This window comes from Dunckerocampus dactyliophorus, chromosome 8 (assembly GCF_027744805.1).
Source record: "Dunckerocampus dactyliophorus isolate RoL2022-P2 chromosome 8, RoL_Ddac_1.1, whole genome shotgun sequence".
Lineage (NCBI taxonomy): Eukaryota > Metazoa > Chordata > Actinopteri > Syngnathiformes > Syngnathidae > Dunckerocampus > Dunckerocampus dactyliophorus.
Genome location: NC_072826.1, coordinates 11,500,890 through 11,513,805, shown reverse-complemented (window position 1 = coordinate 11,513,805; position 12,916 = coordinate 11,500,890). Strand labels below are relative to the sequence as shown.

Genomic DNA, 12,916 nt, shown 5'->3' with positions numbered 1-12,916 from the left:
TAGTGTACGGTACTCCTCTGCGGTATTTGAACAGTTTTTAACATTTTGCCTTCTTACACCACTAACCAAACTGATTGGGAATTAAACAATCAGAATGTGATTGAAGCGTAATTAGGTATTTCAAGGGCTCAAAAGTATTTGTCAGGATCGCTCCTCCCCTTGCCTGTCTTTAATTCCTTTATTGCAGATCACCATGAAGTGGAATCAAAGGATGCGCACTGATGTAGAATCATCGGCACTGTCTCTGATTCCTGTAACGCAGTGGCCACCAACTCCGTGCCTGCGGGCACAAGGTGCAGGAAGTGTTAGGTTCTCACGTCTGGGACATCATCCAGAAATCCTTCAAAGTCTGAAATCACTGAATTAACTAGGGGGTGTTTTGAGTTAACCACCTTTTTAGTGCTGGCACATGGCAGCACGTCCCCAGATTAACAGCCACTCTAGCCCACCCATTTTATGCCACCAATCCAGTGCCCTTTGAGGATGAGATCAATAAATACAGAGGATTTTTGTGCCATGTGAACTTGTGTTTCAACAGAGACCCAATACATTTTTTCATAAGTGAAACAACATCAATTACATTATGGGCTTGTTATGGGAACAAGTGTTGACATGGGTACAGGCTTTGATTTGATCCATGATAGGCCCATCACTTTTGCGTTTTTAAGTTTTCCTCAAAGATGAAAATAGTATTCTATCATCCTGACTGTTTAGGTCTAGTTGAAAACCGCCTGCTAGAATTTTACCAAAGCTGGACATTAGCAGCAGAGGATGCTGTCCATCCTGTATTCATCAACGGTCAAACCGTGACCCTCAAGGATGACTTAGCGGCCAGAGAGGAACCTGCCAACAACCCCAATGCCCTGGTAACTATGAGCATCTGCATAGACAACTGGCTTTGTGAATGGCCTCAAAGCAGAAACATGTCATTCTAGTAAAATGTTACATTGAGGTGGACTCTGAAGAAACAAAGGTAGTGGCAGACACCTTGGACTAGGAAGGAGCTGCAGGGTTTTCTTGGGTTTGCTTTCATTGTAGATTTATGTGAAATTTCAGTTGAATGGCCCCCTTTTGCATTAGCATCGCCCAAGATCAATTTCAGTTGGAACCACTATGCACAAAAAGCAGTCCAGTAGCTAAAGCAGCTGTTTACCACCACCCCAATTCTGATCCAACTTGACCTTTGCAGGCAGTACTTCGTCAAGGTGGACATAGGACCAGTGTTATCCCAATGGGCTGAAGCTTAAAAGCAGCACCCATGTGATTTTATTCCACGTGCCTCTCCTCAGCAGAGAGGAATTACAAGTGGGTGATAAAAAGCTGCTGGTGGTCAAATTGGCCCTGAAAGTGTGGCACCACCAATTGAAGAAGACTGACCAACCATTTCTGTTGTGGACTGACCAAAAAAATCTCTCATACATCCAGTCTTCAAAGACTGCCTGAAGTATGCTGCCCTTGGATGTCACCAAATTCTAAGTTAGTAGTAATTGTAGTAGTAGTATTTGTATTTAGGATGTACAGATATTATATGCAGAGTACTTACCATTATAAGGGCTTTTATTGAACATCCGTCGTCCAGTGACCAACATAAGAGCTAAAGCACAAGCGTACAGAAGAAATAATACATTAAGAGACACATTTTGAGCCATACACATTCATACATTTGTATACAGAATTAAACACCTTAATACTTAATAACACCTGTTATACTAATTTTTGGGCCTTTGTATTGAGTTCGAGGCCGCACTGTGGTCTAATGGTTAGCATGTTGGCCACATAGTAACAGTCTGGAGATTGGGAAGACCTGGGTTCGATTCTCCGTTGGGCATTTCTGTGTGGAGTTTGCATGTTCTCCCCGTGCGTGCGTGGGTTTTCTCCAGGGACTCCGGTTTCCTCCCACATTCCAAAAACATGCATGTTAGGTTAATTGGCAACTCTAAATTGTCCATAGGTATGAATGTGAGTGTGAATGGTTGTCTGTCTATATGTGCCCTGCGATTGGCTGGCGACCAGTCCAGGGTGTACCTCACCTGTCTCCTGAAGTCAGCTGGGATAGGCTCCAGCATGCCCCCGCGACCCTAATGAGGAGAAGCGGCATTGAAATTGTATTGTAATTGTAAATTGCGGCATTGTATTGAGTTCTGGACTCCTATAGAGCAACTACACACGATAACCCGCACAGAAAGCTTTCTAGGTCTTCCAGATTCTGCACCTCTTACTGCACTGTTTCCTGTCTCCCGCCCAAATGGTCTGTGTAATTTACACAGGTGCACTCCAGGTGCACCTCCCGGCGACACCACTCCGCCCTAATTAGTCGTACTCCCGAGCGCTCCAGAGGATTTCCGGACAGCTTCCAAACCCCTTTTGTCCGATTACTTACACAAAATAAACACAGTCAGGACACTGGTAAATTGTTGCTAACAGCTTGCTGTTCTGACTCTTCAACACGACCAAGTAACATTGGAAAAGCGTCACACTTCAGCAACAGTTTGGCGGACACTCCAGCTGCATATTGGCCCATGTTCACAGAACAGTCCCGTGTGAAATGCCATTGACAGATCTTTAGGCACACCCGAACAAACATTTCCTGGGAGCCGTACGTGCTGACATGGTGAACAGAACAGAGCACAGCAGAGCAGGGGAAGGGCAGGCCTACAGTGTTTACTGAGCATGCCCTATAAGGAAGTCCGGGTTGCATTGATGTCAATTGAACTCGGTGTTAAAAATACTCTGTAAAACGCAGCGCACAGAGCCATCCATCCAAAGCTGCTTTCCGGTCTCACTTCCAAATGCGCAAACCTCATTATCTGACGCATTGGCATCATTTAACATAAGAATTCAACATTTATAGGTCAGAAAATAGGAAAAGCATAATAGTCCCCTTTAAGATGGTTACCTTGTGTCACTTTCAACTGCCACTAGAATTCTTTTAACTCTTTGTTTTTTAATTAACTGCCTTTTTCACTGTTGCTATAAAACGCATTTTCTTTTGTTTATCACCATGGATTCCTTAAAAATAAAAAATAAAATAAAAACACATCTGTTAATAAAGCAACAAATGTGTGGATTACATAAATCCTGGATGCTATGTCAACACTCCTTTCCTGTGACTAAGTATAGTCAGTAAAAAAATAAAACAGTTCTAAATTCATTCACTGTATTTGTCAAATTTAATAGACAGTTACAATGTTAAAATGGCATTTTTACTTGGAAGACACTAAACGATGCTTATGACTTGTAAGGACTTCAACATTTCAGACTTCAGATCTGACTCGACTTGTCTTGTCTTGAGACCTGACTTAGACTTGCCAGTGTTCCCTCGTTACATTGTGGTTCACCTTTTGCAGATTCGCTCTTTTGCAGATTTTTTCTAAGTGCAATTTTGCAAGTGTTTTTTTAACAACGTATGAACGTGCAGTGTGCTCTGTGTCCTTGTGGGGTATTAGAGGAATCTATCAGTGCTCTGTTACATGTGTCTGTTATTGTCTTTACTACTGCTACCAGTAGAGGGTGTTGTATACTCATGTGAGACGTGTTCAGACTGTCCCGTTTGTCTCAGTAAATATAGAGCCACAACAGTCCTGATTGGCTAAGGGAGAACCCGCCCATTGTGTTCTGCATTTTGATTGGCTGTAGACCATTGTCAATCAATCTCCTTCATGCAGGACTGCCTGTTTCCTGTTGTATGATCGCTAGGCAGAAGTTACGTGGCTGTAGGGCGCCTGGAATACTGTATATGAATCTTTGGTTCATGGAGGACGACGGGGAAAAATATGTTTTAACAACGATACAAAAACGCTACAGCGTAACGGTGCCAGGACAAGCTACGATCAGAGGAGTGAATACGCGTAAGTCACTTAATTTCTTGTGTCCAATCTCATAAGATGATCATTCAAAATTCGAAATTTTAACTTTTGAGTGTTTAAACAAGAGAGAAATGTAATAAAATGAAAAGTGTATAACGTGTATGGTGAGGGGTTTTACAGCCTTAAAACATATTATAGTAGTACAAAAATATAGTTGGCTACTTCACAGATTTCACTTATTGCAGGCTATTTTTGGGAACCTATTTCCTGCGATAAATGAGGCAACACTACACACTAGGTCCCCAACTTACGAACATCCGACTAGCGAACATTCGCGGATACGAACACAAACCGACTGGTCTATATTTTATTTTATTTTGCCTTGTAGTTGCTCAATCAGTATTTATACTGCTACTGTACATGCTTGACCAGTAGAGGGCACTGTGACACTGCTAATGGGACCAACAGAGGAAGCCTTAGAGCTAATGGTACCAACAGAGGAAGAGTTACATGCTGGGGAGATAAAGCTAAATGGAAAGCTAAATTGTACAACCCGGACAGAGCGTGTGATTAAAGTTTATGAAGAGTTAATAGGCCTGCTTAATTCTACACCACCCACAGACCACTACCTCTTTTAGAAGAGTCTAACGACGATGACCATTTGTCCTTTTTTTCAACTCCTCCTCCAACTCCACCACAACTACGTATGCTCGACCACTCCTCTTCAAAGGTAAATAACATTTATCATTACGTATTTTTATAACATTTTTATTATTGTTTTTTTTATTCATTATCCTTGTTTAACATTACTACTACATCCAAACTCATATTTACATACATACACATACTGTATATGTATACACGTACATGTAGTACCTATATCATTGGTAATTTTACCTTTTCCCCTACTTAAGTTGGGGACCTAGTGTACTTGAGACTTGGTATTAAGGACTTGAGACTTGCAAAACACTGACCTCTGTTAAACTCTGATACAATTAAAAGTTCAGGTGGCGTCTGGGTTCAAATCTTTGTATGCATGTTCATGACTTTCTTCAGGTTGCTGTTGCTTTCAGGGTGCTGATGAATATTTAAAAAACGAAAGATTCTGTGTAAACGTCAAAAGTGGCTAAATCCCCTTTTGGAAAACTCTGTTTTTTTCTTTAAAACAAGGAAAGATTATGTGTATTTTAACATCCAACTGACAACAAAAAAATACTGTGTGTATCATGATATTCTCTTATTCTAAAATTGACTTTCTACACAATTTCTGGCGAAATAGTTTCCTGTACCCATTTTCCTTGATACTAATTTACTGAAGCTTCAAAGTCACTCTATACCTGTTGACATGGTGTTATTCTCAGCCTGTGGTTTTCTGCAAAAAGCACATATCCTGTACTAGTAACAGTCTTTTTCAGAAGTCTTCTTGGATGGCATGACATTTCAGAAGACAACAGATGCTTGTCAGTTACTGCTCAAAGTAAGCGAAGAGAATTGTGTTTGTGATCAGAGCTTTATCAGCATGAACAAAACAGATGGTAAGTCTTGAAATATATATACACTGCATATATACATTTGCATATACTGTATACATGAACTGCATAAAAAAATTCTGCATTTACAAAGATAATAATTTTCAGTTTTTATTGATTTAACATTTAATATATTTATTGTTCTGACTGTAGTTTGCAGCAGTGCATGGGTGATTGACATTCATTAATCCTGTCCTTGTCATATTAAAATAGTGGTATTTTTCTAATGATTAATGAACAATAGAAGTAGTTTTGTAGTTCAAATACTTGGCTCATGAAATGATGTTTCAGATTGAATGTAGTTTTTTTCCCTCTCTTGCCTCAGATCCCTGGGAATATCTGTGTGACCCACCCTTTTTCTGGGGAATATTTGCAGCATTGGTACTCTCATTGACTTGTAATATTATATGCTGTCTCAGTAAATGTTTAGGTAATCAATTTATTTGGCTTGAAATCCCGTCAAGACAAGTTTTGTCCATCTTATGTTAGATGTTTTTCCTTTTTGCTTCATTAGGAAATAGAACATGTGGTTCGAAAATAAGACAAAGGTATTCAACACTTTTACAGTTTTATAACTTTATATACCAAATGGAATAAGAATTCAACTTTTTTATGTGCTATTTTTAGCCAGAGTCCACAACAGATGCAAGAAAACCCTATCTATGGAAACGTGAGCTACATGCAAACCAGTAAGTGACTTTTGAGTCGTAGTGCATCTGTTACAGATTACAGGTGGATCCAAATGCAGAAAAGGGCAAAGGTACAAGCAGGACAACTCAAAAGACGCTTTATTTTCAAGAAAATACAAAAACAAGAAACTAACATACAAAGCAAGAATGAACTGACAAGACTGGACAGAAGAAGGGGAACCATAAAGCAGGGGTGTCCAAAGTCCATCTCTGGGGCCATTTGTGGACCGCAGCTCATCTTTTACTGACGTACGGTCATGGAGAACATGATTAGACCACCATGGTTTCTTCAGTTTCTTGTTCATTTTGATGCCTGATACAACTCAAGGTACATTTGTTTGGACAAATATAACAATGACAACAAAAATAGCTCATATTTTTTTGGCAGTAAAATGCTATAGCTATTCACTCTTACTCTTATGAGCTATATTTGTTATCATCATTATGTCCAAACATATGTACCAGGCATTAAAATGGATCAATAAACGGAAGAAGGGACAAGGGACAGGTTTACTGGACACAAGGACCTGACTGGCGGAAACATGGGAAGGGAGACAGCTGGGACAAATAACAACGTGACCAGCAGACAGAGGAGGGCATGAACACAAAAGCATACTGTAACTTGCTGTACTGTTAAGTTTGTTTTAATCAGCTTTTTTACAGCAAGAAGTTACAGGAAGTTGCCAGCTAAATAACTAAACCCATGGACAAACAAAAAACAAATATACTTAATAATCATTATTACTATTTTAAATTTTTTTTATAAAAATTGAACCTTGGTGGGGATCTGCACTCTACTGAATGACCTTCTGGTTTTATATGGTCATTAAAGTATTGCTAAAACAACACATCTAATGATGGCCAAAGACTTTTGCACAACCCACATGTCCAATTCAAAACAACAGCATCTCCCTTATTACGTATTTGTTGTGTGTTTTCAGTCTGTGCAGCTGTGGCTAGAGATGTGTGACAGTGGAGAGAATGAATAATGCGTTTTGAAAGGCGCTATATAAATTCAATGCTTTATTATTGATATTATTTGGATTATTATCTATATGTTCACAGGCACGACCGCATTGACTGAAATCCAGCCTCCCAAGGTGACACTCAGCTGTTCATCTCTGATGGATCAACTGAGCTCAAGCTACGACTCACAGGTTTGACATCTAAGTCTTTACAGTGATTTCTGACCTGACCTTCACATAGTTTGACACAGAGGATAACAAAGGGAAAGCAACCAAAGTAACAAGAAACCACAACCACAGGAAGCAGCAAGCAAAGTACCAGAACACATTTTGTGTTACAGAATTTAGCGTCTCTCTGTTTAGTGGCATTGTGCAAGCACACCAAACTATAAAAAGCTAAATATACAACAGTCAGTGGTATAGCAACAGAGACCTGCACAACTATTGCACTTAGACTTTAAAACAGGGGTCACCAACGTGGTGCCCGCGGGCACCAGGTTGAGGTGACCACGACCACATGAGGCAAGGCCTGCTTTTCATTCAGGTTTTCAGTTAATAATGTGAGAACACTAGAAAGAAAAGTATTCTGAAACATAAAATGTGAGTTGTGGATACCAGCATTTTGTGAATGTTTTGGTAAAACAAGCATACTGTATTTGATCTGTTTGAGTTGAAATAAGGTATGAAAATCATTTCTACAAAAATGAGTAGCTCGTGGCCATTTTCATTTTCTACTTGTAGAAGTAGCTCTTGCAAGAAAAAACGTTGGTGACCCCTGGTTTAAAAAGTAAAGAATAGTGCATAACATGAATAATGGTGCCATATGGGAATGCACAAAAAATATTTACAACTATATGAATATACTACATATACATTATCTGTTCTTATGGTGATGTTCACAGGTATTGTATGTAGTATAGACTGAAATATTTCAAAATATTTATAAGAAGGCAGTAATGTAAATAGGAATAGGTACCTTTTATAAAAGTGACTATGATAGAGTATATAAAGTGAATTGACAATGTTAACATTCCACAGTTAACTAACCAGCAACATCATAACAAGCATCACATTGTACTTTTTTGCTTTCTCTTTTCAGTCCAAAACTCCAGACTGTTACGCCAACCTGAGCCTAAAGGCCCCAAAGACAAAAGAGTCGGCTTGCAGCTCGTCTCAGGTTCAATACTCTGTCGTATTTCAGTCAGAGGAGTTGAGGAAGGAAAACGAGGCAAATGCCGACTCTGTTACCGCCGTGTCGGATGTGTATGCTTCTGTGCAAACCAAACGCACCGATACTGGAGACAAGTTAAACAGCGGAGAAGCGTATGCCAACCATATCTGAAGAGGGAGCACTGCTATTTGTTGTTGTTGACACCGAAGGTTTGAAATTTCACACTCCCACCGCAAGATGGCACTGTTAACCATTTTTTCAATGCATTATATGTTTGTGTTTTAACTTTTTTTTTTACAGTGGAGCCTTACTTGACCCATCCCACAGTCCATCCCAGTGTAATATTAAAAGCAATAATAACCGCTTCACCATCATTTTTAATTGGTTGCAATTAGGACAAATTTATAGTACATCTTCTAATGCTATAGAAATCCAACTTGATGATATACTTTGGACTAGTATACTAGTATAGATTTACTATCCACTGAAAGTGAGCCAACACGCGGCCATTATTGTCGAAATAACTGGCAACACAACTGAGTACCAAGATCATTCCTGCGGTTCATGGAAGGCTTTGCTTCACCTGCCTTCCATGACTGCATGTCACTACCTCCAAGATGACATTTGTCTTGTTGAGGAAGCTTCAGCTGAAAGTGGTGGAGTGACCAAGTATGTCTCCACACCTCCACCCACCTCTAAGGTGGAGGAGCGCAAAGTGATGTCATCATGGAGGAGTGGAAGAGGATTCCTGTAACAACCAGTGCAGCTCTGGTGAATTCCATGAATTCCAACAGGATTAAGGCAGTGATAGATAACAATGGGGTTCACTTTGGACACAGTTTGACATTTTGTGTTGCCAGCTACTGTATTTAGACAATACTGTAATCCCTCGTTTATCGTGGTTAATTGGTTCCAGACCCGACTGTGATAAGTGAATTTCCGTGAAGAAGAATTCCTTTTTTATAAATGGAATATTCTTGTAGATAGAGCATAAAAAACCTGTTTATGACCTTCTAAATAATTAGGTAACATAATTAGAGCCCTGTAGTCACCCTTCCATTTGTTTTACCCAACATAGTAGACATAATCAGAGAAAATAAGCCATTTAAGACATGAATAAGACTCATACTTGTGTTTCAATAAATGTGCCAAGCGGAGGACAGGAAGGGATGTCAGGGGGTCAGAGCTGAGTTTTAACTTGGAGTAAATTAGCCCGCGACAGTAGCTTGAGTTATTACTATTATTATTATGTTATCATTATTGTGCATGTTGTGAGATAATTCAAACCTGCAATAAAAGCCTGTTGTTCCGACAATCAAGTCTTATGCCTCAGTAACATTAATGACACCTAGTGACCAGTGTAGAATACTACATAGCATCACGTCATTGAATGCATCTTCTGAATGCCTTATCATTTAACCATTTTTATGCTTGAAAATGCTTAATTTAGTCAAAAAAGATGTAAAATGTCCTTAATAAGAGGATTTCTGACTAATAACTGGCGCATTTAATCAAAAAACAGCATGATTTATTAATTAATATTCATCCATTTATTTTCTATGCCACTTAATTCTCACTAGGGTCGAGGGGGCATGCTGGAGCCTATCCGAGCTGCCTTTGGGCGAGAGGCAGGGTACACCCTGGAATGGTTGCCAGTCAATCGCAGGGCACATATAAATAAACAACCATTCACACCTATGGACAATTTAGAGTCGCCAATTAATCTAACATGCATGTTTTTGGAATGTGGGAGGAAACCGGAGTACCCGGAGAAAACCCACGCACGCACGGGGAGAACATGCAAACTCCACACAGAAATGCCCAATGGAGAATCGAACCCAGGTCTTCCCGATCTCCAGACTGTTACTGTGTGGCCAACATGCTAACCACTAGACCACTGTGTGGAGTACCTGGAGAAAACCCACGCACGCACGGGTGCAAACTTCACACAGAGACGCCCAACAGAGATTCAAACCCAGATCTTCCCGATCTCCTGACTGTGTGGCCAACATGCTAACCACTTGCCCCCCCCACTCCTGTATATTAATTCATATATTAATTGAAAATTCATGATAAGAGTGAAGCCACGAAATTTGAACCGCAATGTGGCGAGGGATGACTGTAAAGTAATGGCTGTCTACGGACTTTTTTTCAGAGCGCAGTTGCTCCACAAGCTACACAATGACTACTCTAACATGTACTGTATGTAAATGTACTTTCAGCAACCATATACTATGGTTGCTGAAATGTGAGGGCTGTACTTGCAGTACCTTTGTGAGACACAGTACATGTATTGGCTTCTTTTGCTTCTCTATCGGTCCCATTCAACTAGAAGTTAGTCAGATATCAGATCATCAGATGTTTGCTGCATCTAAGCAAATTATTAATGCAATAAAACTGCAATATAACAGGCTGTGCCCTCTGTGCCAAGAAGGAAGTTGAACCTGGTCACAAATGTTATCGAGGCAGTTATGAGCTTAATTTGATACTGGATCTGACAAGGCAGCATTTTTTTTTGGACCTGTTTATTTTCCGATAGCTGATGATATTGTGTAATATACTGCATAATAAATTATGTAACTTAATAACTTCATTTCATTGGTCAGCAAATGCCCGTTTGCATTTGTTCATTTGTGTGCGCCACAGTTGCTTTAAAGTAAATTCCACATCACCACAGTAGGGGAAGTCTGTGAGTAAAAATAAAAACTGGACTCCTGAATTTTGCTTGGAAGAAAAGTAATTGTTTTGTTTCAGACATACAGAAGCACTAGTAGTGTTTTCATGCAGAAAAAGGACTTGGGCTCTGGGATGGCAGAACCCAAATAGCCAACAGTTCCCATAACTAAAACTAAACGTTTTCTCAATGTTGTATTATTAATAGCTTTATTGCTTTTAGTAGTTGAAATAATACTTAAGCCTTGTTTTTTTGTCTTTTTTCTTTCTCCATCTCTGAAAAGTTGTATCTCTCCAATACATCTCTGCATAACGTGGATACATTTAAGTCTAACCTGAGACATATTCATAAATATATGCGACTAATATACTTATTTTATTAATAAACAGTATACAGTTTGCCCACTCGTTTGTGTTCGCAAAATCCAATTTTGCACACAAATTTTTTTTTGTGACATACTTAAGTACAGTATCTTAATCCTCCACTTTTATCTCTTGGACTTTTCAAGTATATTCTTATTCATATATGTTACAGCAGTTCCACAGGACTACAATCAATTTGTGATGGGTGACAAAAATGAAATAATCGTTCAATGTACGTAATTGGCCATGATGTGTTTGCATAAAGTGAGTAAAAAACATGAAAAGTAAAACACATGTTTAGAACGACAAACTTTTTTCTGTTGCTCCTATTTGTCGTTTTTTTTTTTTAAATGTCACAAACAAAACCCGGCCACCTGTGAGCGCTTTTAAATGGGGGTGGGGCCCGCAGCAGCACTTGCTGGTCGTTGAGAAGAGCGACGTGTGCTTTCGTGTGAGAGTGTAAACTAAACACATATACAGTGTGTGCAGCATATTCACCTGTACTTTAGCACTGTAGCATTTTCCCATAAAACTGCCATATTTTGAATGGTAATGGACTTAAGAGAGGGATGCAATTATCAGTGAAGACTCAGAATTCCAGGCAACAACACAAGTACAGCACAATATGATATGAAACAATTTGTTAAAGTGCTGTCATGCACAATACGTACAATATACAGTAATCCCTCGTTTATCGCGGTTAATTGGTTCCAGACCAACCATGATTACTGAATTTCCGTAGGATTCCTTCTTTATAAGTGGAGTATTTTCGTTACAGCACAGAAGACCTCTTTCTAAATATGGTTTTAAACATTATTAGAGCCCTCTAGACATGAAATAACACCCCCATAGTCACCTTTACACTCACATTACCCAATATAGTAGACATAATAGCAGAAAATAAGACATACAGTATGAGGCATAAATAAAACACTCACACGTTGGCTTTGGGAGAGTTCCTTGTTTTTTTTTTTCTGGACAGCATACCTTCTTCGGTGGCTATTGTCATCAATGCAACGTAATGGCAGCTGAATGACACCAAGTCGTGATGGCTGTAAAATAGTCCGCTTTTTTCTTTTATTTGTATTTTCATTCATTTAAACATTTTTAGGCTAAATTCTTAATTTAGCCCAGAGAATACATACAATTTGCTAAAATATGCATATTTTTTTTCTCCAAACAACAGTTATTCATTTATTTTGAAAAAACATGATAGAGTTTTGAACCGTAAAGTGGTGAGTGTATAATACATACAAAAAACAATGCGACACAATATGGCCCAGTATGATATGTTCCAGTATAGTATTTTACAATATGACATGGATCAATAAAGGCTAGCTAGCTTCAGGGTTGGCCGACCTCTCTATACGATGTCAAACTTTTCTGGAAAAGTCCGCCTTGAAAATGCATTTTTAAGAATGTGCAACACCAAATCACTTTCTCCTCCTCCTCCTTCAGCCACTGTGGGCGTTATTGTGTGCAAATGACTACAGATTACTCAGCTCAACCAATCAGAGGACGGAAAAATGGTGATGTTATTGCGAGTAAGGACTCTAAACGGATACGACTCTCCACTCTGCACCCACTTCTGTTGTAAGCCCTGCGCAGGTTTGGCCGAAAATGATGGTGAGCAGAATCCAGAAAGTTTGCATTGTGAACATGTACTGTACGCCGTCTACATGTAGGTCATATTTCTGCAGTGTCATGGATTTTTCCACAT

The 12,916-nt window shown here is 39.3% G+C and overlaps 1 protein-coding gene across 4 annotated transcripts; it reads left to right on the top strand.

The window, feature by feature from the left end:
* Window positions 1-463: 463 nt before the first annotated feature.
* Window positions 464-11,459, top strand: LOC129186655 (uncharacterized). Of its 4 annotated transcripts, none has more exons than XM_054785127.1 (8): window positions 464-866; window positions 3,697-3,848; window positions 5,222-5,341; window positions 5,661-5,765; window positions 5,850-5,883; window positions 5,963-6,024; window positions 7,090-7,181; window positions 8,089-11,459. In XM_054785127.1, exons 1-8 carry the CDS (start codon window positions 859-861, stop codon window positions 8,329-8,331), a joined length of 816 nt encoding a protein of 271 aa, XP_054641102.1. In that variant the 5' UTR covers window positions 464-858; the 3' UTR covers window positions 8,332-11,459. The 4 variants fall into 4 exon arrangements, with proteins under 4 accessions (XP_054641102.1, XP_054641100.1, XP_054641103.1 ...); XM_054785125.1 differs by lacking the exon at window positions 464-866 and having other exon boundaries at window positions 3,104-3,848; window positions 8,089-8,369; window positions 8,461-11,459; XM_054785128.1 differs by lacking the exon at window positions 464-866 and adding an exon at window positions 4,428-4,536 and having other exon boundaries at window positions 3,104-3,848.
* Window positions 11,460-12,916: the final 1,457 nt, after the last annotated feature.

Coding starts and splice junctions, on each gene's coding strand:
- LOC129186655 (XM_054785125.1), top strand. CDS start 3,686: ATGATCGCTAGGCAGAAGTTACGTGGCTGTAGGGCGCCTGGAATACTG. Junction 6,025..7,089: donor CGTGAGCTACATGCAAACCA/GTAAGTGACTTT, acceptor ATATGTTCACAG/GCACGACCGCATTGACTGAA. Junction 7,182..8,088: donor GCTCAAGCTACGACTCACAG/GTTTGACATCTA, acceptor TTCTCTTTTCAG/TCCAAAACTCCAGACTGTTA.